The following is a 24934-nucleotide window of genomic DNA, read 5'->3' on the forward strand; positions in this document are numbered from 1 at the left end:
CACCACATACTCATTTATGTGTTGTCTATGGCTGTGTTTGTGCTACAGTGACAGAGGTGAGTGGTTGCAAGAAAGCTTTATGGCTTACAAAGCCTTAAATATTTACCATCTGACCCTTTACAGAAAAAGTTTGCCGACTCCTGGGTTATGGAAAGGAAGGGGAGAGTTGGGGAATGCAGTTCTAGAGACTGAAGAAGGGGACAATTAGGTGGGAAGAACTGGATGGTGGATCATGAGGCACCATTTCTACCTTTGCTAGTCCCACTACCTTTCTGTGACTTTAGGTAAGTTGTTGACTCTAGAACAGTTTCCTTATCTAAAAACATGACTTCTAAATCATATAGGTGTTAATAGTCATAGCAGTTGTGTATATGTATCTCTTTTCCCAAATAAATACGTTGTCACTGATCTTAGCATTAATGACTGAATAATGACTGTTTTAAAAACGCATCTTTGCCAGTATAACATTTTGTCAACTTGTTGAAAAACAGACTCATGGAAAAGATTTTCAAGAAATCAAGATTCTGTTTTTGACATTTATTGACCAGGTTGTTGATCCTTTTTCTGGGCCACTGTTTTTTCTAATTTCCAAGTCCTGTAAGTTATATAAAGGGTCACATCTCAAAAAATTTAACAATCATATTTAACTGTCAAACACTTGAAATTATTTCCAGAAAATAAACTACTGGTTTGTGTGTTACTCATGGGCTTTTTTAAAAACATAGACCCCCGAAATCAATCTTTGGGGGCCAAGCCCAATAACCTATTATTTTTATAAAGTCATGCAGATTATTCTGATGTGCAGTCCCTATGTGGGAAACATTGGTTGACCTGAATTTAAATAAGTTTTCCAAGGATATATGCCTCAGGATAATCTTTGATGACTCTTAAAAATGCAAATTTTGTAGCTCCACCTAGTAACTTTTTTTTTTTTTTTAAAGATTTTATTTATTTATTTGACAGAGATAGAGACAGCCAGCGAGAGAGGGAACACAAGCAGGGGGAGTGGGAGAGGAAGAAGCAGGCTCATAGCAGAGGAGCCTGATGTGGGGCTCGATCCCGTAACGCCGGGATCACGCCCTGAGCCGAAGGCAGGCGCTTAACCGCTGTGCCACCCAGGCGCCCCCCACCTAGTAACTTTTGATGAAGGATCTTTATTCACTCAAAAGGAAAAGAGCCACTCACCTAAATGTTGGAGACAATATATTTCATCTTCATTTGAAGTTCAAGCTGTCTATCTAATTAGCTAGTTTCTTAGGCAGTAGTGTTGAGAAGAATGAGATCAGTGGTTTCTGGGCCTGTTGCTGTCATTCAGCTTACACGGATTCTAGGAGAGACGAGGAGAGAAAGGACAGATAGCAGTTTTCACCGTTACTGAAGAAAGATGAAAATGTACGCTATACAAAATAATGGGTAAGCACTAAGAGTATTACTTGAGGGAATATAGTAAGTATGCAGTGCATGTATCCGTGTTAGGTGTGATTCTACGTGTTTTACCAGATTGTCCCATGGAAGCCCCAGAACAGCCCAGTGGGTAGGTATTGTTAATGCCATTTTACAAATGAAGAAACTGAGGCACAGAAAGCTTAAATAACTTGCGAAAAAATATAACTGATAAGAGGTGGAGCTAAGATTTGAACCCAGGCCACTCGGTTCAAAGTGTATTCCTTTAAATACTATCCTAAAGTATGTATTACACAGAATACAAGCAGTGTATCCACTGCTCTCTAAAATACATGAAGAATTTTCCCCCCAGAAATTAGATTTATTTTCTCCAGCAGTTGGATTTCAAATTCTGATTTTCACAATCTCTCGAAATAAAAGAAATTAACTTCCTGTCTTAATTTTTTGGCTTTACCAAAAAGCATTTTTCTTTATTCAAAGTGTTTTGTACTAGAATAAAAGGATTTGCATAAAATAACTTTACAGTTAAAGCTTATTAAGTCTAGTCAAAACTCATTGCAAAGACTTTTTTTTCTTTTTACTTTTGCGAGATATTCAGTTATTTAACCAACATATATCATTTAACAGTTTATCCAGGCACCTCACTGACACTGGAAAAAAAGATGGAAAAGGCATCATTTCCAGTATTCAAGGAGCCCACTTGGATGAAAAAAAAAAAAGGTACAAAAGGCTGCACCTAATTATGCTTTGGGAAAAAGAAGGCCTTTGTGTGGAAGGTTATATATAAACCAGGTTGTTGACAGATGAAGAGTTCATCAAGTGCGGGACGAAAGGGTAGTGAGCTGTAGGTTAGACTAAGGTTCAAGGACCTTGAATGCAGGTTCGGGGAGCGGTGACCGTAAATGCACCTGAGCTTGGTTTAGAGCGCCTGGAGCACAGCGACGGACACAAAGCTAGAAAACAAAGTTGGGCCTGATTGTGGAGCGCTTCCTAATGAGAAAAGGAGCTGCAAGCTCCACAGTCAACAGTTCGAGGAACTGCAGCGACCAGACACACGCCCACGAAAACAGGCCTCTGGGTTTGTGCGTCGGTGGTGACTTGTATCCTTACTGAGAATAGTTTCTATGGCCTAATGAGGGCAGAAATGAGTAGATGTGAGTTTATTGGGAGTATACTTGGTCTTGAAAGAGAAAAGAGATAAAGGTGGTTTCTGGTTTTATTTCCGAAGCAAATGGAAAATCGAAGATGAGGAAGAGCACAGTCACCTGAGGGAAGAAGGGGAAGCATGACCACCCTAAATCCCGCATGATGGGGAGCGTTTTATTGATGCTAAACAAGTATGTATGTGCTTATTAACATACAGTATTTTAAAGTTCATATTTGGGAACAAGATGGGTAAGTTTTGGCAAAAACGAGCTTGTGCAGCGTTAATCCATTTACTTCAATCTGGCATTCATCGTATTATTTGCCGGACTTGCTTCCGCCTGGGTGGCATATCTGTCGGGTTCTGAATCCGCTCCAGGTACCACAGTGCTTGCTGAACTGTGGACATGGCCGCAGTGTGCCCCGCAGCCGCTAGCTGCCTGTCACTGGAGAGCCTTCCCAAGAGTGCGGACAATAAAGCAGGACTGGGAAGTACTGACTAGTAAGAGAGGCTCGGACAAACTGAAGGTCTCTGCCCAGGCGGGGAAGCGGCCTCATTTCACCGTTTAGGTGGGCTTCGTTTTCCGTGCTCTTGAGGACTTGGAAAGGACAGGACTGCCTGCAATCACGGCGTTCAAGGAGAAGTAGTGTAAATGTTTCCTGAGCGCCTTCCTCGGGGCATCTTCAGGGTTCTGGAGCAGAAACCGCTGCCGCGTCTGCACCCCCGACCTTATGGCTCTGCCGGGAGGCTGCCCCACCCCCACTCCCAGGCGAGGCGGCGGACGCCAGGGGACCGCTCCGGAAGCCGCCCGGCCCGCGCGCCCTGAGCGTCCGGTTGCCCCGGAGACGCCGCGGCCCTGCGCTCCGCAGTTGCTGGGCGGGTGGCGGCCGGCGCACAGCGACCTCAGCCGAGTCGGGCCGCTCCGGCCTGCGCGAGACGGCGTCGCGGGCGCCCCCCGGTCCGCGCCGTAAGTGGGGGTGCTGTCGGCGGGCGGGGGACTGAGGGAGAGAGGACTGGGGTCTGTATGCACGCTCCCATATAAGGGAAAGTTCTTGAGGGCAGGGGAGCGTCCCCGTCCGGTAGCCTCCGGAGGGACAGGCAGGGTGGGGGCGAGGGCTAGAGGTGACGGGGTGCTCCCGCCGGCCGCACGCCCCACCCGCTGCGGCTCCCTAGGGGCTAGAGGGAGGTGCGGCCCTGAGGAGGCGAGCTGCCGCGGGAGGGCGGCAGGTGGGTTGCGGCTGCGGTGGTGGCAGAGGGGGCCCCGGGCGCGCACCTGCGCCCTGGGAGACCCGTGTGTGGCCGAGAAGCTGGACTGCCTTTGAAGAGTCGAGACCGCTTTGGAGGCCTGGAAGTCAAGTGGACTATGCCAAGCTTCCAGATACGTGTACATACGAAATGTGATGTTTTAAACAAAATTCGCTTCTTGGATTATATAAATTATACGATCTTCTGGTTTCCTGGGGATGCTTTTAATTAACCTGATTGTACTATCACCAAGACGTTGATTAACAGGTGTGTGTATTTTTGCAGTTCTGTAATTCAGTGTTCGTAAGACAGGTGCAGAATGCGTTTGCAGCCCATTTTCCTGATCAGTTCTATTGAATATGAATACTAGAAGTTTGGGTGCATTGGAAATAACAATAAACCGCAGAGCACATTGTGACTTTAAGCCTGCAGAATTGAACTGGGCTGCCCGGTCTTGAAAATATCTCCTTGCTTCCCTCATTCCTAACACCACTGTTCACACCAGTTTCCTATAAACTTAAGATTAGGAAATTAGTATTTTTTTCATCCCATTACTCTCCCTTTCTTAATTTTGTTTTTCTTCCCCCAGTGCATTCCATAGGCTTGCTTGAGCCCTCAGGACCTGTTTTGTGATGCAGTCATGGAAAATAATCTGCCTCCCAGTGTTTTCTCTGTTTCTGTGGGCATCATTTCCGTCAGACTAAGGAAATTAAACAGGAAAATTTCAAAGAATTTAATGATCCACTCACGTATCTTATCTACTCTAATAATCTTGCTATATCTACCAATGGGCCCAAGTCTATATCTGTTTTTGCCTTTGTACACAGAACTTAATTAACAGTCAAGTATTCAGTAAATTTTGAAGTCAGGAGGCCCCATAGCCAAGAGATATGTAAATTCAGATGAAGGTCACTGATGATATGAAAAATATTTTCAACCAGTTTCATCTATTCCCTGTCAGTGGCTATATCACTGCTTGATCTTGATTTCCTGCGCAGGTGCTGTATTAACAATCAAAATGTGATTATTTCCTTCACTTAAAACAGAAAATTATTTTACGTATTTAGCAGAAAGGTTAGAGAATAAAATTATGGTAGGACTTCAACAGGTTGAGCACCTGCCGGGTGCCAGCCGGTGGGCTAAGAATGCAAGTCAGGTGTAATGAATAAAGTGTAAAAAAGGAGCGAGAGGAGTTGTGAGCATAGGATGTGTGCAGAGAAAGAGCTTGGCTTTGGGGATTGGGGGAGGATAAAAGAAAGGACATTTGAGTTGAACTGCAAAAGATGAGGATTTCAGAGTCAGACCTTCCCAGCAGTGGCATAAGCAGAGACAGATCTGAAAGTGTTTGGGGAGGAATTTGAGAAGCGATGTGGGAAAGGTCCATTGGGACCAGAGTGTAAAGGACTGTAATCTGAACTTTATTCTGTGGCATCAGAGGCCATGAGACATTTTTGAGGAAGGACAATATCTGAGAAAGATGTTTTTGGTGTAACAGAAGTAAATATGCAGAAAAAAGTGAGTTAAGACACTTCAGTCCCACCATATGTAGGTTTTTTTAAATAGCTTGATTTTGATATAAGAATTTCAAACTTGCAAGAAAAGTGCTATGAACTCCCATACATCTACATTCATTAATTGTGCTCCATTTGTTTTATCATTTCCTTTCTCTCTTCATGTATAACTACATGTATGTTAATTTTTCTGTACCTTTTGAGAGTAAGTTACAGACATCATGTGCCTCTACCCTTAAGTAGTTCAGTGTATATTTCCTAAGAACGAGGACATTTTCTTACATGACCACAGGACGGATTACCAAAAATCAGGAAATTTAGTACCTCATCCACAGTCAATAGATTTCACCAATTATCCCAGTGTTACTATTCAGTTATCCCAATCTTAAATTCAATTTAGGATCACACATTACATTTCATTTTCATATCTTTTATTCTCCTTCTTTCTGGAACAGTACCTTGACCTTTGTCTTTTATGACTTTACCATTTAAAAAAAAAAACACACAGGCCAGTTATTTGTAGGATGCCAACGTTTTGCCTACTTTTTTCTCATGATTTGATTCAAGTTTTGCATTTCGGGCAACAGTACCACTGAAGAGATGCTGGGTCCTTCTCAGTAGCACATTTGCCTTTTCTAGAAATTTCATGTAAATGGAATCATACAATATGTGTGTGAAGGGGGAATTGTCTGGTTTCTTTCACATGGCCTATGTTTTCAGTTGTGTTTTTTTATGCTTATCACGTAATAGCATGTACCAGTGCTTTCCTTTTAATGCTGAACAAGTATTTCCTTGCACGGGTTTTTATTCATCAGTTAATGGACATTTAGTTTGTTTTCAGTTGAAGTTCTTACGAATAATGGTACTACACACACTTGCGTGCATGTCTTTGTATAAGCATATATTTTTATTTTTCCTGGGTAGACACCAAAGAGTGGAATTGCTTTTTATATTTAACCTTTATGTTAAATTTATGTTTAAGATATTACCTGTTTTTCCCCAGTGGGCTGTGCCACTTAACATTCCCACCATTAATGTGTGAGAGTTCCAGTTTCTATACACCCTTATCAATCCTTGATACTGTCAGTCTTTCGGATTTTACCCATTCTGGTGTGTGTGTAGTGGTATCTTATTTTGGTTTTAATTTACATTTCCTAATGACTAATAGCATCCTTTCATGTGCTTATGAGACGATTTGTATATCTTCTTTCGTGGAATGTCTCTTCAAACCTTTTGTCCATTTCTGGGGTGACTGGCTCAGTTGGTAGAGCATGTGACTCTTGATCTTGGGGTTTTAAGTTTGAGTCCCATGTTGGGGGTAGAGTTTACTTGAAAAAAATCTTTAGTCCATTTTTAACTTGGGTTATCTGGCTGCCTGTTGAATTATAAGAGTGCTTTATGTATTGTGTATACAAATCCTCCTAATCTAATATTTCCTTCAGTCTATGGCTTGTTTTTTCATTTTCTTAATAAAGCAGTTTTTGTGAAGAGCAAAAGATTAAAATTTTGATGAATTCAATTTTATCAGTTTTTTTCTTTTATCATGCTTTTAGCGTCAGATCTTAGAAATTTTTGCCTAACTTAAGGTCAGAAAGATTTTTCTCCTATATTTTTACTAGAAGTCAGTAGTAGTTGTGGCTCTTACATTTTGGTCTGTGATCCATTTTGAATTAATTTTGGTATATTGTGTAGGTATCTAAGTTTTTTTGTTTTTATTTTTATTTTGTTACATATGGACACCACTTGTCCTAGCATCATTTGTTGAAAACATTCTGTCTTCGTTGAATTGCCATGGCATCTTTGTCGAAATCAATTGGCTATAAATAAAAAGAGTTATTTCTTGATGTTCTACTCTGTTTCACTGGTATATATGTCTGTCTTCATGCCAATACCATATTCATTTGATTTACTCTAACTTTATGGTAAAATCTGAAGTCAGATATTGTAAGTCTTCCCAGTTTGTTTTTATTCCAGGTTGCTTTGGCGGTTCTGGGTACTGTGCATTTACATATCAATCTTAGGTTCATTTTGTCAATTTTTTAAAAAGATTTTATTTATTTATTTGACAGGGAGACAGTCAGCGAGAGAGGGAACACAAGCAGGGGGAGTGGGAGAGGAAGAAGCAGGCTTCCCAGCAGAGCAGGGAGCCAGATGAGGGGCTCGATCCCAGGACCCCCAGATCATGACCTGAGCCGAAGGCAGATGCTTAACGACTGAGCCACCCAGGTGCCCCCATTTTGTCAATTTTTACCCCCAAAAACATCTATTGGGATTTTTATAGAGATTGAATTTAATCTGTCAGTGAATTTATGGGGAACAGATAACTTACCGAGTTTTACAGTCCATGATCATGACATTTCTCTCCTTTTATTTATCTCTTCTTTAATTTCATGAGAAATATTTTTAATTTTCAGTGTATAGGTCTTACACCTCACTTGTTAAATTCATTTCTAAATATTTTATTCTTTTGTTGTTGTGAGTAGAATTGTTTTCATTTCATCTTCAAATTGTTGCTAGTGCTTAGAAATACAATTTATTATTGTATATTGATCGTGTATACTACTACATTGCAGACTTGTTCATTAGTTCCAGTTGTTTTTTTATAGACTCATTAGGATTTTTTATATATGGTATCATGGCATTTCTGAATAATGGCAGCATTACTTTCCATTTCCAATCTATATAACTTTAATTTCTTTTTCTTGCTTTATTGCAACAGAAGAACTTCCAATAACATGTTAAATAGAAGTGGTAAAAGCAAAATTGTTTTCCCAGCCTTAGGGGGAAAGCATTGTCTTTCACCCTTAAGCAGGTTAACTTCATTTTATTTTTTATTTTTATTGAGATTTTTATCATGAATGAGTTTTGGCTTTTGTCAAATGCTTTTTTTATGTCTATTGAAATGGTCATGTGGTTTTGTCTTTTATGCTGTTATTATGGTGTTACACATTATTGATTTTCAGATATTAAACCAACCTTGGATTCTTGAAATAAATTCCACATAGTCATGGCATATAATCCTTTTCATATGTGTCTGGATTTGGTTTGCCAATTATATTGTTGGGGATTCTTGTGTCTATATTCATGAAAATAGCAATCTGTAGTTTTCTGGTAATCGCTTAGCCTGACTGCATATCAAGGTAATATTGGCCTTATGGATTGAGTTAGAAAATGTTTCCTCCTCTTCTATTTTTAGGACTAGTTTGTGAAGAATTGGTATCAGTTCTTTTTTGACTGTTTGGTAGAATTCACCTATGAAGCCATCTGACCCTTTTCTTTGTGGGCATATTTTTTATTTTTATTCAGTTTCTTCATTTATTATGGACCTGGTCAGATTTTCTTTTTCTTGAGTCGGTTTTAATATTTTGTCTTTTTAAGCATTTGTTCAACCATGTTGTCTAATTTGGCTGCATAAAACCGTTGGTATTTTTCTGTTAACCATTTTTAATTTCTGTAGGTAATTGTATTTGAGTAATTTTTCTTTTTTTCTTAGTCTAAAGGTTCATCAGTTTTGTTGATCTTTTTGAAGAACCAGCTTTCTGTTTTATTGATTTTTTTTTGTTGTTTTCTCTGATGAGGAGTCAGTCATTAGGCATATTGTTCTCTTGTATGTGAATGGATCTCTCTCACTATTTTCAAGATATTCTCTTTATCTTTGGTTTTTAACAGTTTGGCTATGATGTATCTAGAACTGGATCTCCTAATGTTTATCCTACTTGGGATTCATTTAGCTCTTGAATCTGTAGATTAGTGTTTTCCATTAAACTTGGAACATTTGGGGCCATTATTTCTTTCAATATTTTTTTTCTTCCCCTTTTTCTCACTTCTTTTTCTGGGAATGTCATTACGTTTATGTTGGTACTATTTATTTTGTACCACAGGCCTCTGAGGCTCTGTTCATCTTCAGTTTTTTTTCTGTCTTGCATATTAGTCTTTTTCTATTAATCTGTATTCAGATTCATTGATTCTTTCTTCTGCTGTCTCAAATCTGCTGTTGAGCCCACCTAGTGAATTTTTCATTTCAGTTGTACTTTTCGACTCTAAAATTTCCATTTGATTCTTTTTTTTTTTACTTCTCTTTTGTTGTTGTTGTTGAGATTTCCTATTTATTAAGTCAGTGTTGTATTTTTCTTTAATTCTTTAAATTATATTGCTTTAATTATTTGAACATATTTATAATTTTTGCTTTAAAGTCTTCGTCAGCTAATAAAATAGCTGGATCCATACAGAATCCATTTATATTGCCTTTTTTTCCCCCTGAGTAGCCAGCATACTTTCTTTTTTCTTAGCATTGTCTCATAATTTTTTAAATTGAAAACTGGACACTTTAGATAATATATCTATACTGGATTCCAGTTTTCTCCTGAGGGCTTTTTTTGTGGGTTCATTTTGTTTTTGTTTTTGCAACCTGCCTGTATTCCAGAATCTATCTCATTTCAAGTATGTGAATGTTGATGTCTGTGTTCAGTTTTTTATTTTTTTAGCCTGGCTCACTAGGACTCACTGTTGTCTGCATAGTTTAGTGGTCACCAATAATTTGGGCAGTGGTGGTACTTAAATAACTCTAGCCATAGTCTTTCACCCTCTTCCAGTGGATCAGTGTGTGCGTTGGAGAGTGCATTCATAGTCCAGTCAGTCCTCAAATCTTCCTCAGCTTTAACTTCCCTCAAGGCCCTCCCTTATCTTCCCTGTGCATTCCTCATAGTTTCCCAGTTAGCCAGAGATATGTAAAGCCAACCTAACCCTTCTATGTTTCTTTCATTTCCATGATCTTCCCATAAATTTTTGGCTAGTCTGCAGCTCACCTCTACTGGAACCACATCCTTAGGCTTGCAATGCTGTGGGGGTTTTCCCCATTTGTTTCCTACTGAATTCATAAGAATTTTTCTGATAGTATTGTCATGGGTTTTCAACCTGTCACAGTTTTGAGCCATGTCAAGCACATTTTCTCTTGGACTAAGGCTTCTGTTTCATGGCCAGTTCACAGTGATAGAACTGCTGTACCTGCTGACCTGGGGGATGGGGGTAGAGGAAGAATGGCAGCAGAATCTGGTAAGAAGCCACAGACTCCCATTGTCCTTAAGTGGAATTCTAACTTATCATGAATAAATACTTCTCAATTTGTTTTTTGCCTTTGGTTAATTTCCAGAGTTAATTGTTATGGGTTGGTTTTGGTTTTGGTTTTAGGTTTTCTTTTTTGTTTGTTTGTTTGTTTTTAATTTTTGCCTGGTCTTGTGTTTTAGGAAGAGGATTCACCAACCTCTTTACTCCATAGTAGTCAAAGTCTGACCCCTGTTGCTTTTTCATGGGATTTTTAAAAAGCACAAAAAACAAACTTTCTTATACAGAAACCACTCTAAATTCTCAATCTCTAATTAGATAAATTTTTGTAAACTCTGTTTTTCTAGAAAATTATCCATTTCATATAAGTTTTCAGATTTATCTTTATAGATGCCTGCAAGTAGCCTCATGATTTAAGAAAATTGTTCTCTTTCGATGATTATTACTTCTTGTCGTTCCTTATTTTGTATATTCATTCTTTCTCCCTTTTTTCTTAGGCCAGTTATAGGTTAGTCTGTTTTAATTTTTTTAAGGAGCTAGGATTTGGGTTTATTAATAAGATGTATTATTTTTGTATTCTCTATTAATTTCTGCTTCAATTTCATTGTTTCTTGTGCTTTCTTTTGGTTTATTTTATCGTTCTTTTTTTTAGATTATTGAATTTAATTTGTTATTTTTACTCTTTTTTCTTCTATATTGTTTTGATCTCTGGATTTTTTTCTCCTAATTTCTATATGTCAGGGTATCTCAACCATGGCATTATGAACATTTTGGATAGATAATTCTTTATTGTGGGGTTCTATCCTGTGCATTGAGGGGTATTTAGCAGCATCCCTGGCCTCTGCATCTCGTAACAATCAAAAATATCTCCAGACATTGAAAAATTCCCCTGGGGGCCAAAATCACCCCCAGTTGAGAAACCCTGCTTTAAATGTATCTCATTGATTTGATACATAGTATTTTCATTATTATTATTTTTAATTCCATTATTTCAGTTTGTATTTCACCCTTTACCCAACAAGTATTTAACTGAAGCCTTTTTTAGTTTCTAGGTAGAAAGTCTTTTTTTATTATATATATATAAGTATATATAATATAAATATATATAAATAATATATGTATATTTATGTATATTATTATATGTATATGTATAATGTATGTGTATTATTTATATGATATATATTTTAATACAAATAATAATTTTAATAGTTATACATTTATGTTTATATATAATTTATATATAAGTAATAATAATTTATATTTAAATTGTTCTAATTTCTAGTTTGATAGTTTGTGATCAGAATGTTTTTATAATAATTCTAGTTTATGAAACTTTCTAATGTTTTCTTTGTAACCTAATATATAGTCATTTTTAATAAATATTCCATGTGTGCTTGAGAAGAAGGTATATTTTAGATTATCAGAGTATAAAATTCAATGTATCTCTCTCTTAAAGGTCTACCTTATTGGTTACGTTGTTTAGGTCTTCTACATAGTTACATATCTTGTGTTCATTTCCTTGCTTTTTCCTGAGAGTGATGTGTTTAAGTTTCATTATTAATGTGTTTCTGTACATGTCTTATTGCATGTCCTAAAGCTTCTGCTTTATAACAGTATTTGCTATGTTATTTGGGGCTCTTATATCTTCATTGTGAATTGTGGCTTTAGCATTAAAAATACTCCCCTTTTGTTGTATTTAATGCTTTTTTAGTTTTAATTCTACTTCATCAGATAGCAGGATCACAAATCTCCTTTCTTAATGTTTCCATTTGTCCTGAATACCTTTGCTTGTCTTTTTATTTTTAACCTTTCTGAGCCACTTTAGATGTGTCTCTTGCATAGAGCTTATACTTGGATCTTGCTTTGTGAGCCAAATTGAAAATCTTTTTCATTTAATAAATGAGTAAGCCCACTCATATTTATTGATAACACTGATATTAGTCTTTACTCTGTCATATTATTTTATATTATAATTTTTATGTGTACAATGTTAATCTGTGTTTCTTTCTCTAAGTATTGTGTTTGATTTTTATTTCTCACATTTCTTTGGGTATTTTCTTAATGCTCTTAGTCCCTGCTTTCTTATTTAACCTTTTATTCTCTGGTTTGTCTGTTTTTAATGGTATATTTTACTCCTCCATCTATTCAGTTATCAATGAGTTAATCTGCTTCTTTCTCTTTCCGTTTCTTAAACGTATTTTTAATTGCATTACTTTCTACACTGTCAGCACTTCTGACATTTATATGTTATTCTTCCACCCTCGTCCCCACCTTTGCTGTAGTCTTCAATTAAATATATTAAATGCTTACTATAAATCTCTTCCTGAAGTTTTCCCAATCAGCTCTTGGTTGGGTGAGTTATCCTCTTGTAGATTCTTTGAGAAAGTTCATGAATACAGTATTCCTGGAGGGCCTGAATATTTTAAACTGTATCTATAACTTTGCTACTTGAGAGACAGCTTGGTTGAGTGTAAAATCCTGGCTTTCACTTTCTTCTCTTGAATTTCTTCAAAAGGCTGCTATATTTTTATGTTGCGTGGTGTGTTCTCTTGAAAGTCCAATGTCACTCTCATTCTAGACTTCAGTTTAGTCTTTATGTTTGCAGGCTATGAGAGATTTTCTTTGATAGTCTTATTCAAATACATCTTCAAATTGATTTCTCTGATTCAGTTTTTCCAACTACCTGATGGGCCTTTTCAATATGTATACTCCAATATTATTTTGTTGCCAGAAAAATTTCATAGTTTATAGTTTCAACTATTGGCTCTGTTCCACTGTTCTGTTTTCTTCAGAGACTCTAGTTGTGTATGTTGGGCCTTCTTTGCCTGTCTTCCATTTCAACCACTTTCTCTCTGAACTCTTTTACTTTTTTTTTCTTCTCATTTTTATTCTCTTAATTGTTGCTCTGCCTTTTTAAAATTCTCCTTATTAAATTTTCATTGGAATCTGTTATCCCATTGGCATCTTGTGTTTTTTAGCCTTTATTTGTGAGATGATTTTGTCTTTTTCTTGTTTCTTTCCTTAGTTCAATCAACTATCTTTTTTTTTCTTTTCTTTTTCTTGTTTTGTTTTTTTGTTGCTGTTCTGGTCTTATTTGAATTTCTGATTCAGAGTGGCTTTTCATGGGGCGCCTGGATGGCTCAGTCAGTGAAGCTCTGCCTTCAGCTCAGGTCATAATCCCGGGGTCCTGGGATAGAGCCCCAGGGAGCCTGCTTCCTCCTCTCCTCTCAGCGCTACCCCACTCATGCTTTCTCTCCCTATCGCTCTCTCAAATAAATAAATAAAAAATTTAAGTGGCTTTTCACATCTCCAGATGAATGTTAGAAGATATTTAAATCAGTTTGGAGTGGTGTGTTAGTTTTCTTCTGCTTCATTGTTAGCGTTTTTTGTCACGACTTTCATCAGAAATGTTCAATTCTCATTTCTATTTTCTTCCAATAATAAGTTTGTATGGAGACTGCTTTTCTTTATTTTATTTCCTGGGCAGGTTTTGTCTTGTAATAATTGACAGTAATCCTAACTCAAGAGAGTCCTTTCTGTCACTGTACCAACATGCAGTTTCTTTAATGAGTAGCACCTTTTTTTTTTTTTTTTTTTTTTTTTTTGGTAATTAGTGGTGAAGAGATTTGCAAGTCCTTCAGTTTTTGAATTCTCTTTTGTCTTGCAGGGGCACAAATTTATCCCTCTTGCTTCTTTTTCCCTTCACTATCCAGTCTCTGACAGAGATTCGATAGGCCTCTCCCTCCCCTCTTGCCCTTCTCTTCCCCAAGAGTAGTGTCACACTGACCAATGCCCCCTCAGTATCCATGACTTTTAAGGCCCTTCCCTGTGGCAAATGCTCTGATCTACCAGGACACACTTAGTGTTTTTGCACTTGTGATGCATTTTCTCTTCAGGGAATGGGGGGGGGGGATGATTTTAAGTCTATCTTAGACCCTTTGTTTCCTTTACTCTCTTCTTTACAGTTTTTTACAGATCCCACCCCATTCTGTATTTACTCTCTGCAAAGGCTTATAGTGGAACCTTAAGAGAGATTTCTTCCAGAATTTGGAGTTTACTTTTCTACTGAAGTTTGTAAATTCCTCTGTCTTCCTGTTACTTTGGAAGTATTGCATTTATGTGGTCTTATTGTTCTGGTTGATTTCTACAGCTTCGTGAAAGCTGTGTGAGAGATTTGATTAAGACAGCCGCCATTATCCTCAGCTGTCTCAAAGTTCTCCACCATATACATCTTCACAAGCCATTTGGCTATAATGTGTAGCAGGTTTAAGAACTTTGGGTAGGGGTAGCAGATAAGAAAGAAGGCATTTAATTTAAAACAAACTGATTTTGAGATGATTCTATTTGTGTAGAGATAGTCAACACACAAGTAGTTGGTCTGTACCTCAGGTAAGATATTAGGAATTACTGCTCCTTAACACTCTGGTAGAGTCCTAAAAAGCTGGAATTAGAGCCATAAATCCCTTGGAGGAATTTCTGCCTTGGTCTAACTCCTGCCTGCATGCTCAGACTTATCATCCATGAACATATAAGGGCTTTAGAAAACAGATACTATTGAGAGGTTACCAGATAAAGTACTATTTTCTGGTGTTTTATTTTATCATATTCAGAAGTTTGGTTGATGTGACTGAGAGATCTAAATATCATTCTGACAACTCAATCACTATTAAGCCATTTGGGGAAAAAAATCATAGTTCAATAGATCAAATCATCTACCTAGATGGAAATAAAATAATACATAGACTTAAATATCATAATTAAGCTTTTTGACATATTCATAGTTTATTCCAGTAACTGTAAGGCTTATCAAGCAGGTTAAATTCATAAATCCACAAAAATTTATACCAATAACTTTCTAAAGCAAATTCCTAGTTCCTACTGTTTTCTTCCGTCACCTATAACTAGGCTAAAGAACAAATGTATACATGCTTGTATCTAAATACATTTAAGATGATAATATCCATGTATCAACACAGTATAACTCATAGAGTTTCCAGAACATAATGTGTGATGAATTTTCCATGTTTTTTAAGTGTGTATGTTTCCATTTTCTCCCTTTCATAAGAGAGAGAATAGAATCATATATATATATATATATATATATATATATATATATATATATATATATATGGCACTGTAGAATTTCTTTCTCCATTGAGACACTCTGTGGTTGGAAAAGATGTTAGTGAAGTAAAAGAAAGAAGGAAAGCAAAGGAAAAGAAGAAAAAGAAAGAAAAAGAAAGAAGAAGGAAGGAGAGAAAGAAAGGAAGGAAGGAAGGAAGGAAGGAAGGAAGGAAGGAAGGAAGGAAGGAAGGAAGAAAGGAAGAAAGGAAGAAAAAGGGTACTCATTTGAAATATGAGAAATTTAAAAAGTGGTCAAACCTTTCACTTGACATTTTATTAGTAGCATAGTGATTCAAATTGTGGTCTCTGGAACCTGACTGCCTGGGTTCCAATTCCATACTAGCTTCACTTTGCCTCGGTTTTCTCATCCACATAATTGGATAAAAATAGCACTTACTTCATAGAATGGTTGTAGACATTATATGTAATTTTCATAGGACAATGTTACTTAAGTGCTAACTATTATTATCACTATCAGATTATATTAAGATTCTGCTGGACAAAGCGGGGTGGGATTTTTGAGACTTACTCAAATTTTTATATTTTTAATTCCTAGACTGATTTATTTAATAATGTTGGCCTTATTTATCATTTAATATGTAATCCAATCACCATGAAATTCATGAGTGGCTGAGGCAGGACAGAAAAATTAAATATTTCCATGGAAATCACGATGAAAGAAAGCATTCATGAAAAATTAGAGAAACCTGTCTTCTTTTTTGTGCTTTTTATTTTCTTTGGGAGCTAAGAATTTAAGGATCTGTTCCTTCATACATATGAAAGCTAAGAGCAATAAATGAGGCACTACAAAGATGTTACTGTTTTTAACGGCTGCTTTGTTCCACAGTCCACATCTTCTCTTTCTTCTCTCCACCAGGTGGAAGTATAGCACTTTGTACCGTGTCTTGTTCTCAATTCTTCCTAGTTCCCCTAGTCCAACGGGTGAGGAGGGAAAAGATAAACGCTGAACACAAGAGTATGAAATGTCCCTTCAGCTGGATTTTACAGCACCATATTTTAATCATTTACTTGAGGATAATGAAAATAGACTAGATAAGGTTCCTTTCCACAATTCTTTAATTCAACTGAGGTAAAAGGGGACCCATTATAAGAAATACATGAAATCTTTGCAGTAGCTGGAAGAACCACATTAAGACAATTGAATTACCAAAATAATGCTCAAATATTTTTAAGTGTATTTAAAATTATTTGATGGAAATAAATCTTTGGCGTCCTGAGTAAATCGTTTTATGTATGAAACTGTGAGAACGTTGTCCTTGATCACTTGATTCAGCTGAGTCATCTTATTTTCCAGGTGCTGCAAGTCAATCAATACAGTAATTTAAGTCCTTTCAACTATAATGGAAAAGTATGAAAAATTAGCTAAGATTGGAGAAGGGTCCTACGGTGTTGTATTCAAATGCAGAAACAAAACCTCTGGACAAGTGGTAGCTATTAAAAAATTTGTGGAATCTGAAGATGATCCAGTTGCTAAAAAAATCGCACTAAGAGAAATACGTATGTTGAAGGTACATAAACTTTCTCTGTATATCGACAACGTCATGGTATTGGATGAAATATGGATGGCAAAATTGCAATTTGAATGAATTTTAAAGTGATTTTTTTTTTCTCATTGGACTTAAATTTCTTGGTCTCAGCAACTATGGAAAATAAATTGATTATTACTTTGGACTTTGGCCGTTCTGATAGTGAAGTACCTCCATTCTGGTTGGTAAATATCCAATGTCCTAAGTCCCTTGGGCCCAGTGTTTACCCTTCCCCGCCCCCACCTTAGCCTTTCTCTGCCCGCCCCCTTCCCAGATCCTTCTCCCCACAAACCAGCAACTACAAGAACATCTCCTGGCACAGACGCCCACAGGACTCTACCAGTGCCCCTGTGGGCATCAATATGGACTGGTCCTTCCTGCTGTCCACTGGTTCTCAGGCACATCGAGTATCTCCCCCAGCTATGTATACACATTTTCCACAAATATTTTGTTAGTTGTTTTTTTTTTTTTAAAGTAAGCTCTATTCCCAACGTGAGGCTTGAACTCAGGACCCAGAGATCAAATCACATGTTCTACAGACTGAGCCAGCCAGGCACCCCTAAAGTTGTTTTTACTCTGAAAGGATTTGACATGTAACATCCGTAAGTCTTCAGTGTAAATGTTTTCCTATCACAGAATTCTTCTGGTTTTAGAACCATACAAGAATTTAGAGATTCTTCTCATCCAGCATCCTTATCTTATCAGAAAGGAAACTGAGGCACAGGACAGCACTTCTCAAACATTAATGTGCAGAATTAATGTGGGAATTCCCCAGGGGACTTTGCTAAAACACAGAATTCTGAGTCAAAGGTCCGTGGTCAGCCTGAGATACAGCATTTCCAGAAGACTCCCCGATGGCACAGAAGGTTTTGGTAGACCACACTTTGAGTAATAGAAGTGTGATTTCCTCAAGAACAAAGAGCTGACGTTTACTTTTGACATATATCATCGTTTTTAGGAAAACCCCAGAAACGCATTTTTAGAGGGAGGTAAAAATGATCATGTTATCTGTCCTCCCAAGTATTATTTGCAGCAGGTTTCCTCAAACTAATATTGGTTTAAAATATAAGTTAATGTACACGGAGTTTTCAAGATTACATCCATCAGAAACACCGGTTCACTGTTACCTCACCGCCGGCAGAGGGCGCAGGTTAGCCAGCCAGCTTCGTCACTGAGCTAAGCTACAGGGTGTGTCTGAACCCCGCTGTGGGTTGTTTTCCAATAAAAGCAACGCTTTTTATCCACCACCTCCCTCCTCCTCATGTCTGCAAGGAAGATTAATGCTCAGGTAGTACGTCCTGGGTCACAATGCCCAAATTTGAAACGGACTTTAAGGTAAAAAGTAGCCAGATTCCACCTCAGCTTGGTGTCTGGTGATGGTTCTCTAATGGACCTCTTGCCAGCTTTCATATGTTACCCCCTGCATTCCCTGAACAGATTCCTTCCGTGATAAATTTACCCTATCTTCCTCACATTATCCTATTATTTAAATGTGATTTGATTTTTGTTCTCCTTATTACCTGTTTACTCATACAAGTCACTGTTTTTCTGAGCCAAGTTAATTTCATTTGCAAAGGGGATAGAAATTGCTTATCTACCCAAAGACAGATTTGACCAGGTTAGCATCTATGATTCCCTTACTCTCCTGGTAAAGACACTGTTTCATTTCCATTCCGTGGTTTTTAGTGTAGCACAAAGCAGCTGGCTTACCTGTGTGACCTGTGTCCTCCACTCTGCCTTTCTGCTCCTTTAGGCAATGGCAAATTGATTTTGTGCTCTAGACATATTTTTAATATGTAATAGAGTCCTTTTACCCAAGCTGTTGAGCACATAGTTACAGCATGATTTTTTTCCCCCTCAAACCGTGTTTACAGATACTGAAGTAGAGGAGCTATCGCTATTGGGCCTGAAAATACTTATGCAGTCCCACTGTATACAAAATACTGTGTCCCTCGATATAGGTCTCTTTCTGAGTAAGCGGCATAGGGTTTGAAAAGTGATGCAGTTAGTATACTGGGAGAACGGGGAAGATGAGTTATATGTAAGTGGAAGTGATCGAATGTCCTCGTTTATAGCTTTTGTCCCAGACTCCAGTCTGGTTAGCACCCTCCTTCAAAAGCATCCTGGTTTGTATGCTAAATTATATGGTCACCCGAGATTTAGGCAGGCTGACCGTATCCTTGTTTGCCTGGGACAGTCTCATCTTATACTCCTTACCCTAATAGAACGATAAATTATATAGTTACTCTATGATGGGTTGTCTAACTTAATTCGAGTTTTTCCTCTGGTTTATAGCATTGAACAGAGGCTGCCTTGTGAAAGGCTTCATCTTGAGGTAGAATTTAAAACATAAAACATCTAAGCATAAGAGAAAACAATAGAATCAGAGAACAGAGCTGAAAACATAAACATTAAAAACATACTGTAGGGACTCCTACAATAGGCAGTTTAATCAGGTTTGAAAGTTGGGATCTAGTATTTATGAGAGCCAACACTAAAATCCAGACCCTGTTTAAATCCAGCTGACATTCATATTAAATCCATGGCAATATGCAAGCTAAATGGGGATTGATAACTTTTATAGCCTTTTACTCAGTAATTCCATCTCCTCAGTTTTTTATCCAGGTTCCTTTATGACTTGGATGTTTAGAATTTTCCCAAAATCCCTGAAGTATTTATGGTATCATTGCCTGTATTTTATGTTGTGTACCTCACTTGCTATCTCCGGAGAGATTCAAGCAATTTAATTACCATCTGTTACAGGTACGTTAGAAGAAGAAGAAAAATGTCGTCGTCTTTTTTCAACCTTAAGTGTCTATGATTCTTACTAAGAGTAGTTTCTCTTGTGAGTAACCGTAATAAAATTATCCACAAGAGATGCACAGAGAATGATAAACAAGGCCTGTGTTGTTTAAATTGTAAGGGATCTGGGGAGAAACTATCAGGAGAAATAAATCACTGAACTTGGTATTTCAATTCCTTTGCAGCAATTAAAACACCCAAACCTTGTGAACCTCATCGAGGTGTTCAGGAGAAAAAGGAAAATGCATTTAGTTTTTGAATACTGTGATCACACACTTTTAAACGAGCTGGAAAGAAACCCCAAAGGGTAAGTAATCTGGAAATTGAGGCTCTGTATGGCCATCTGGTTTCATTATATGTGGGATTAACTGTGGCAAATTTCAGATCTGAAACACACCCCTCTCTTTACCAAGATGCGTCTGCTGGCTACCCCTCTCCCATCTTAGTTAGAATGTGCTCAGAGGGAAACAAATATTAACCTAGAGTAAAAGTATTTAGGAAGACAAACTGCAAATATAAGTCACAGTGCATTTCAAGGCTAACTTACTTACAGGCAGACCTCGGAGACTGTGCAGATTTAGTTCCAGATCACTGCAAGAAAGCAAATATTGCAATAAAGTGAGTCCAATGAATTTCTTGGTTTCCTAGTGCATGTAGAAGTTATGCTTACACTATACTGTAGTCTCTTAAGTGTACGATTGCATTATGTCCATAAAAACAAGGTACATACTTTAAAAATATCATACTGCTTGAAAAATGCTATCATCTGAACTTTCAGAGAGTTGTAATCACCGACTACAGATCTGCATAAAATATAATAATAATGAAAAAGTTTGAAATATTATGAGAATTACCAGACACAGACTCAAAGTGAGCAAATGCAATTGGAAAAATGGTGCCGGTAGACTTGCTCCACATGGGGTTTCCACAGACTTTCAATTTGTAAAAAAATACAATGTCTGTGAAATGTAATAAAGCAAAACACAATAAAGTGGAGGGCAATAAAATGAGGTATGCCTGTACTGGACTATCTGAATTCAAGGAATGAACCATGGTTCAAAATTAGGATTCAGTATTAGAATTCATATAATTCACTAATAGGAGAAATAAAATACATGTGGTTGATAAAATTTGAAAAGGCAGTTGATAAATTCAACATCCTTTACTGGTTATTAAAAAAAAACACCTTAACAAACTAGGATTAAGATACTTCTGTTGCGTGAGCGTGCACACACACACACACACACACACACCCCTCTTCAAATCAACAGCTAATTTTATACTCAGCACTAAAAGAACCACCACTAAAGTGAGAAACAAGGAAGTCAGTTGTCACCACTATAATCTAACGCTGTTCTGAGAGCCCTAGCCAATGTAATATTATAAGAAAAACAAATGAAATGTATAACTTTGGAAACAAGATTAAATCATCTTTATCTGGATGGCAGTGTTCTACAAAATCTAGGAGAATTGCCTAAAGAGTCATTATAACCAGTGGAATTCAGTATAATGTCTACAGCATTCCAAATTCCACACATAAAAATTAGCAGCTTTTGTATCAATGAGCACTCTAGAAAATCTAGTGGAGAGGCTCTCATTCAAATATCAACAGCAAAAAAGTTTAGAATAAAGATAAAAAGAATTGTTCAGCCTCTGCATAAAGACAACTACAAACTTAACGAGGTACATAAATGACTTTATTGAAATGAACATATATTTCTGGATGGAAATATTCATTATTATAAAGATAGTGCTTCCCCAATTTATTTATTTATTGCACAAAAATCTAATCAGAATGTCAATGGAATTTTTTTTTAACTTGAAAATCAAGTTATCTAAATCAATAATTTTTTTTAAAAGAAGAAAAGGGACTTTAACTGCCAAATATTAAATCAATTAGTTTTAGAGATTCTCTTTGACAAAAAGTACCATAAACAAAACCAAAAAAGAAGTGGCAAGTTAGGTAATTTATTTGCCAGATGAAGAATTAGTATCATTTCATTTGCAGATTTTGCAAATCAAATGTTTTAAAAGATTAACACCCAGTTGGAAAATATATTTGTTTAAAAAAACTTAAGTAAAATCCTATTGTTGTTCCAACTGCGTGCTAAGGATATAGCAGTAAATAGAACATTCCAAAAAAGTTGCCCAACTTTATGGAACTTACATGCAATTCCTACATGAAAAAGCAAATCATAAAAAAGGGGGAAAATGACAGATGCACCTCGGAGAACATGTTTATCCTCCCGATTAATCAGAAAAATTCAAGAATTCAAAATAGGGTACCATTTCTTGCCTATCAAATTGGCAAAGAATTTTGAAAAACCAATATACCTAGCATTGTTCAAGTCAGGGAATCGGGCACTCTCCTTCACGGCTGGAGACAGTGCATCATTAGCATGGAAATTGAGCAGTGTGTACGGAAGTTCTTTGAATGGTTTTCATCCTTTGACCAAGACATTCCATTTAGAGAAATTTATAATAAAATAATCAGGTGCAAAAAATTACACATAAGAATGTTCAACACATCATTATTTACAACAAGAACAAAAAATTGGGACTGGCCTAATTTTCCAATAGTAGAGATTTGGTTCAATGCACTTTGCTATGTGCATATGATGGACCACTATGTTTCAGACCCATTAAAAAGGAAACTGTAGAATAATTCATGCCCTGGGGACATGTTCATGAATTGGTACATGAAAAAAATGAGGTTAGAGTAGAATGTTCAGTGTAATTGAAGTTTATTTTGAATTATCCCAATATTCCAGTGAATGCACATATTTTACTTTTAAAATAAAAATTAATTTAAAAACCAGTTTACACGATGAATTAATTCAACTTTATTATGAGCTAAATAGGGTTTGTATTGGCTTAGAGGACAGATTGTTCAGCCATCCTGTAAGTTAATTTATAAATTAATACACATTTTCCTAAAGTTAGAAATGTAAACTTCGTGTATTGTTCAAGGCCCTGAAAATAAGATATACAATGCATACATTACATATACCTGTTTAATTGAACTAGCCATCTTTCTCTTCTGTCTATGTACCATACGCCTTCCTGCCTGTGGGACTTAGCTGATGCTCTTCCTTTAACCTGGAATATTCTAACTCACTCCACTTTCCCTATCTCTATCATCATCTTTACAATGGGAAATCCTAGGGGTGCCTGGCTGGCTTAATTGGTAGAGAGTGTGACTCTTGATCTGGGGGTTGTAAATTCAAACCCCATGTTGGGCATAAAGATTACTTAAAAATAGAATCTTTAAAAAATAAATAAAATGGGAAATCCTAGATATTCCCAACATCTCAGAGATTCCTCCACCTGGGTGGAATTGCTTCCCTCCTTTGCATAACCACAGAGTTTGATTTCTATCCCTGTTATGGTGCTTGGTACTTCTGCCTTATGTGTTTTTATTGCATTCTCTCTTACTGGATTGTCAGTATTTTGAGTGCAGAATTCATATCTAATTCATCTTAATAGCTTCCTCAGTGTACAGCATTCTTTCATTCACTTCAGAAATCTTTTACTGAGTCCTTCTGCTGGTGCAGAGGGTACAAAGATAGAGCGGCACAGTCCTGCCCTCAAGAAGCTTAAAATCGAATGAAGAGACAGACATTCAGAGGGGCAGTTATAAATGGCAATGCTGATGGGGTTAATGTTGGTACAACTGCAACATCCCCCCTGGGGGTTCAGGGAAGTTTCTGCAGAGAAGGAAGCGTTTGGGCTGAGACTTTATGAAGGGAAGAGTTGGCCAGATGGGCAGTCTTGGAGAAATGCGCAGCACGAAGGAGCAAAGCGTACTCAGGCAACCTTTCACTCAGTATGTATTTAGCAACCACAGGATCTCTCTCTCTCTCTCCTTAAGTTTTATTTATTTAAGTAATCTCTATACGCAGTGTGGGGCTCAAACTCATGACCCTGAGATCAAGAGTCTCACACTCCTCCAACTGGGCCAGCCAGCCAGCCACGCCCACAGGGATCTCTAAACTACCTACTTTCCACTCTTATAAGTCTTAGAAGTGTATTTAGCAGTGCCGGTGTATACTTCTGGTCCACCCTGAGACTTGGGTCTACATAGGGGAACACAACTAGGAACAGCGCAGAACACGCCACTCTTATGAAATGCTGGGTACTTCCACAGGACAGTGATTAATTTAAAACATCCATCTACCCTCACTCCCTTCCTAAACCCTACTTAAATAACAGCCAAGAGAGTGTAAATCCAGCGAATGGCAAACAGAGGTAAACAACCAGACCGCATGCATACCAACCCTATTTGAGCCGTTGTTTATTAGGGTAACTTCACAGTTTGGAGAAATAACTGGTGTGCAGATATGAGGCAGTCAACATAGCAGACGTGTGGGATGAGCTGTGGGATGGGAGCTGATGATCAAGAGACCCAAGGACTAACTTATACCATTAAGAAGAGCTGATTTAACACTAAGATGGTGAAAGTGTACTGCTTCCTCTGCCAGATGAGACCCTTGGTGTCCTCTACTTTTTGGACAGAGAAAAAAGCACTTCTTAGATCAATAGCTGTGTACTGAGTACTGAGCACTGAGACGGGTGTTGGATTTGCTCAAGTGAAGAAACTACATGTATGTGCAGGCGCCGACACTAGCACCACCTGATTAAACTTCAAATAATCTATTCCCATTCTCTAAGACCCTTCTGTCTTCTACCATAAGTACAATGAGTAAGTTAATTGGAATGTGATAGAAACTGCCTCCCATTGCAGCGGAAGGATTTTCCTTCCCATTGCACTATGTATAATGGAATAATCCTGCCTTCAAGAAGCTTAAGATCGAATGAGGGATCAGAAATACAAAGGAACAGTTATAAGCGAGTACAGTGTTATAAAAGTACTAATGGGTTTACAAAACTACAGCTGCCCACTCCACTTCCGGCTGATGGGAGCACACTGAGCACATCCATAAGTCAGGCTTCAATTTCTTTCCTTTTTAATTGTAGCTTTATTGAGGTATAATTGACATATAAAAGTTTTGACTTTCTCTCTCAGTTAACTGTTCATAGAAAATTTCCCATAAGACAGGGTGTGGTTTGGTGGAAAGATGGCCGTGAATCATGAG

The 24934-nt window shown here is 37.4% G+C and overlaps 1 protein-coding gene across 5 annotated transcripts in view; it reads left to right on the forward strand.

Moving 5' to 3' along the window:
* Positions 1-1951: 1951 nt before the first annotated feature.
* The window catches only part of CDKL4 (cyclin dependent kinase like 4), a 50698-nt gene continuing 27715 nt past the window's right edge, over positions 1952-24934 (forward strand). For 3 of the 5 annotated variants that reach the window (XM_026479437.4, XM_026479398.4, XM_057309289.1), the window contains exons 1-3: positions 1952-2741; positions 16805-17018; positions 20024-20145. In XM_026479437.4, the coding sequence (XP_026335222.2) occupies positions 16851-17018; positions 20024-20145 (290 nt within the window). In that variant the 5' untranslated portion in view covers positions 1952-2741; positions 16805-16850. Of the gene's footprint in view, positions 3516-16804; positions 17019-20023; positions 20146-24934 lie in introns of all 5 variants that reach the window. The other 2 variants (XM_048222807.2, XM_048222806.2) reach the window with 1 other exon arrangement.

Source organism: Ursus arctos, unplaced genomic scaffold (genome assembly GCF_023065955.2).
Source record: "Ursus arctos isolate Adak ecotype North America unplaced genomic scaffold, UrsArc2.0 scaffold_8, whole genome shotgun sequence".
In the NCBI taxonomy this organism is placed as follows: domain Eukaryota; kingdom Metazoa; phylum Chordata; class Mammalia; order Carnivora; family Ursidae; genus Ursus; species Ursus arctos.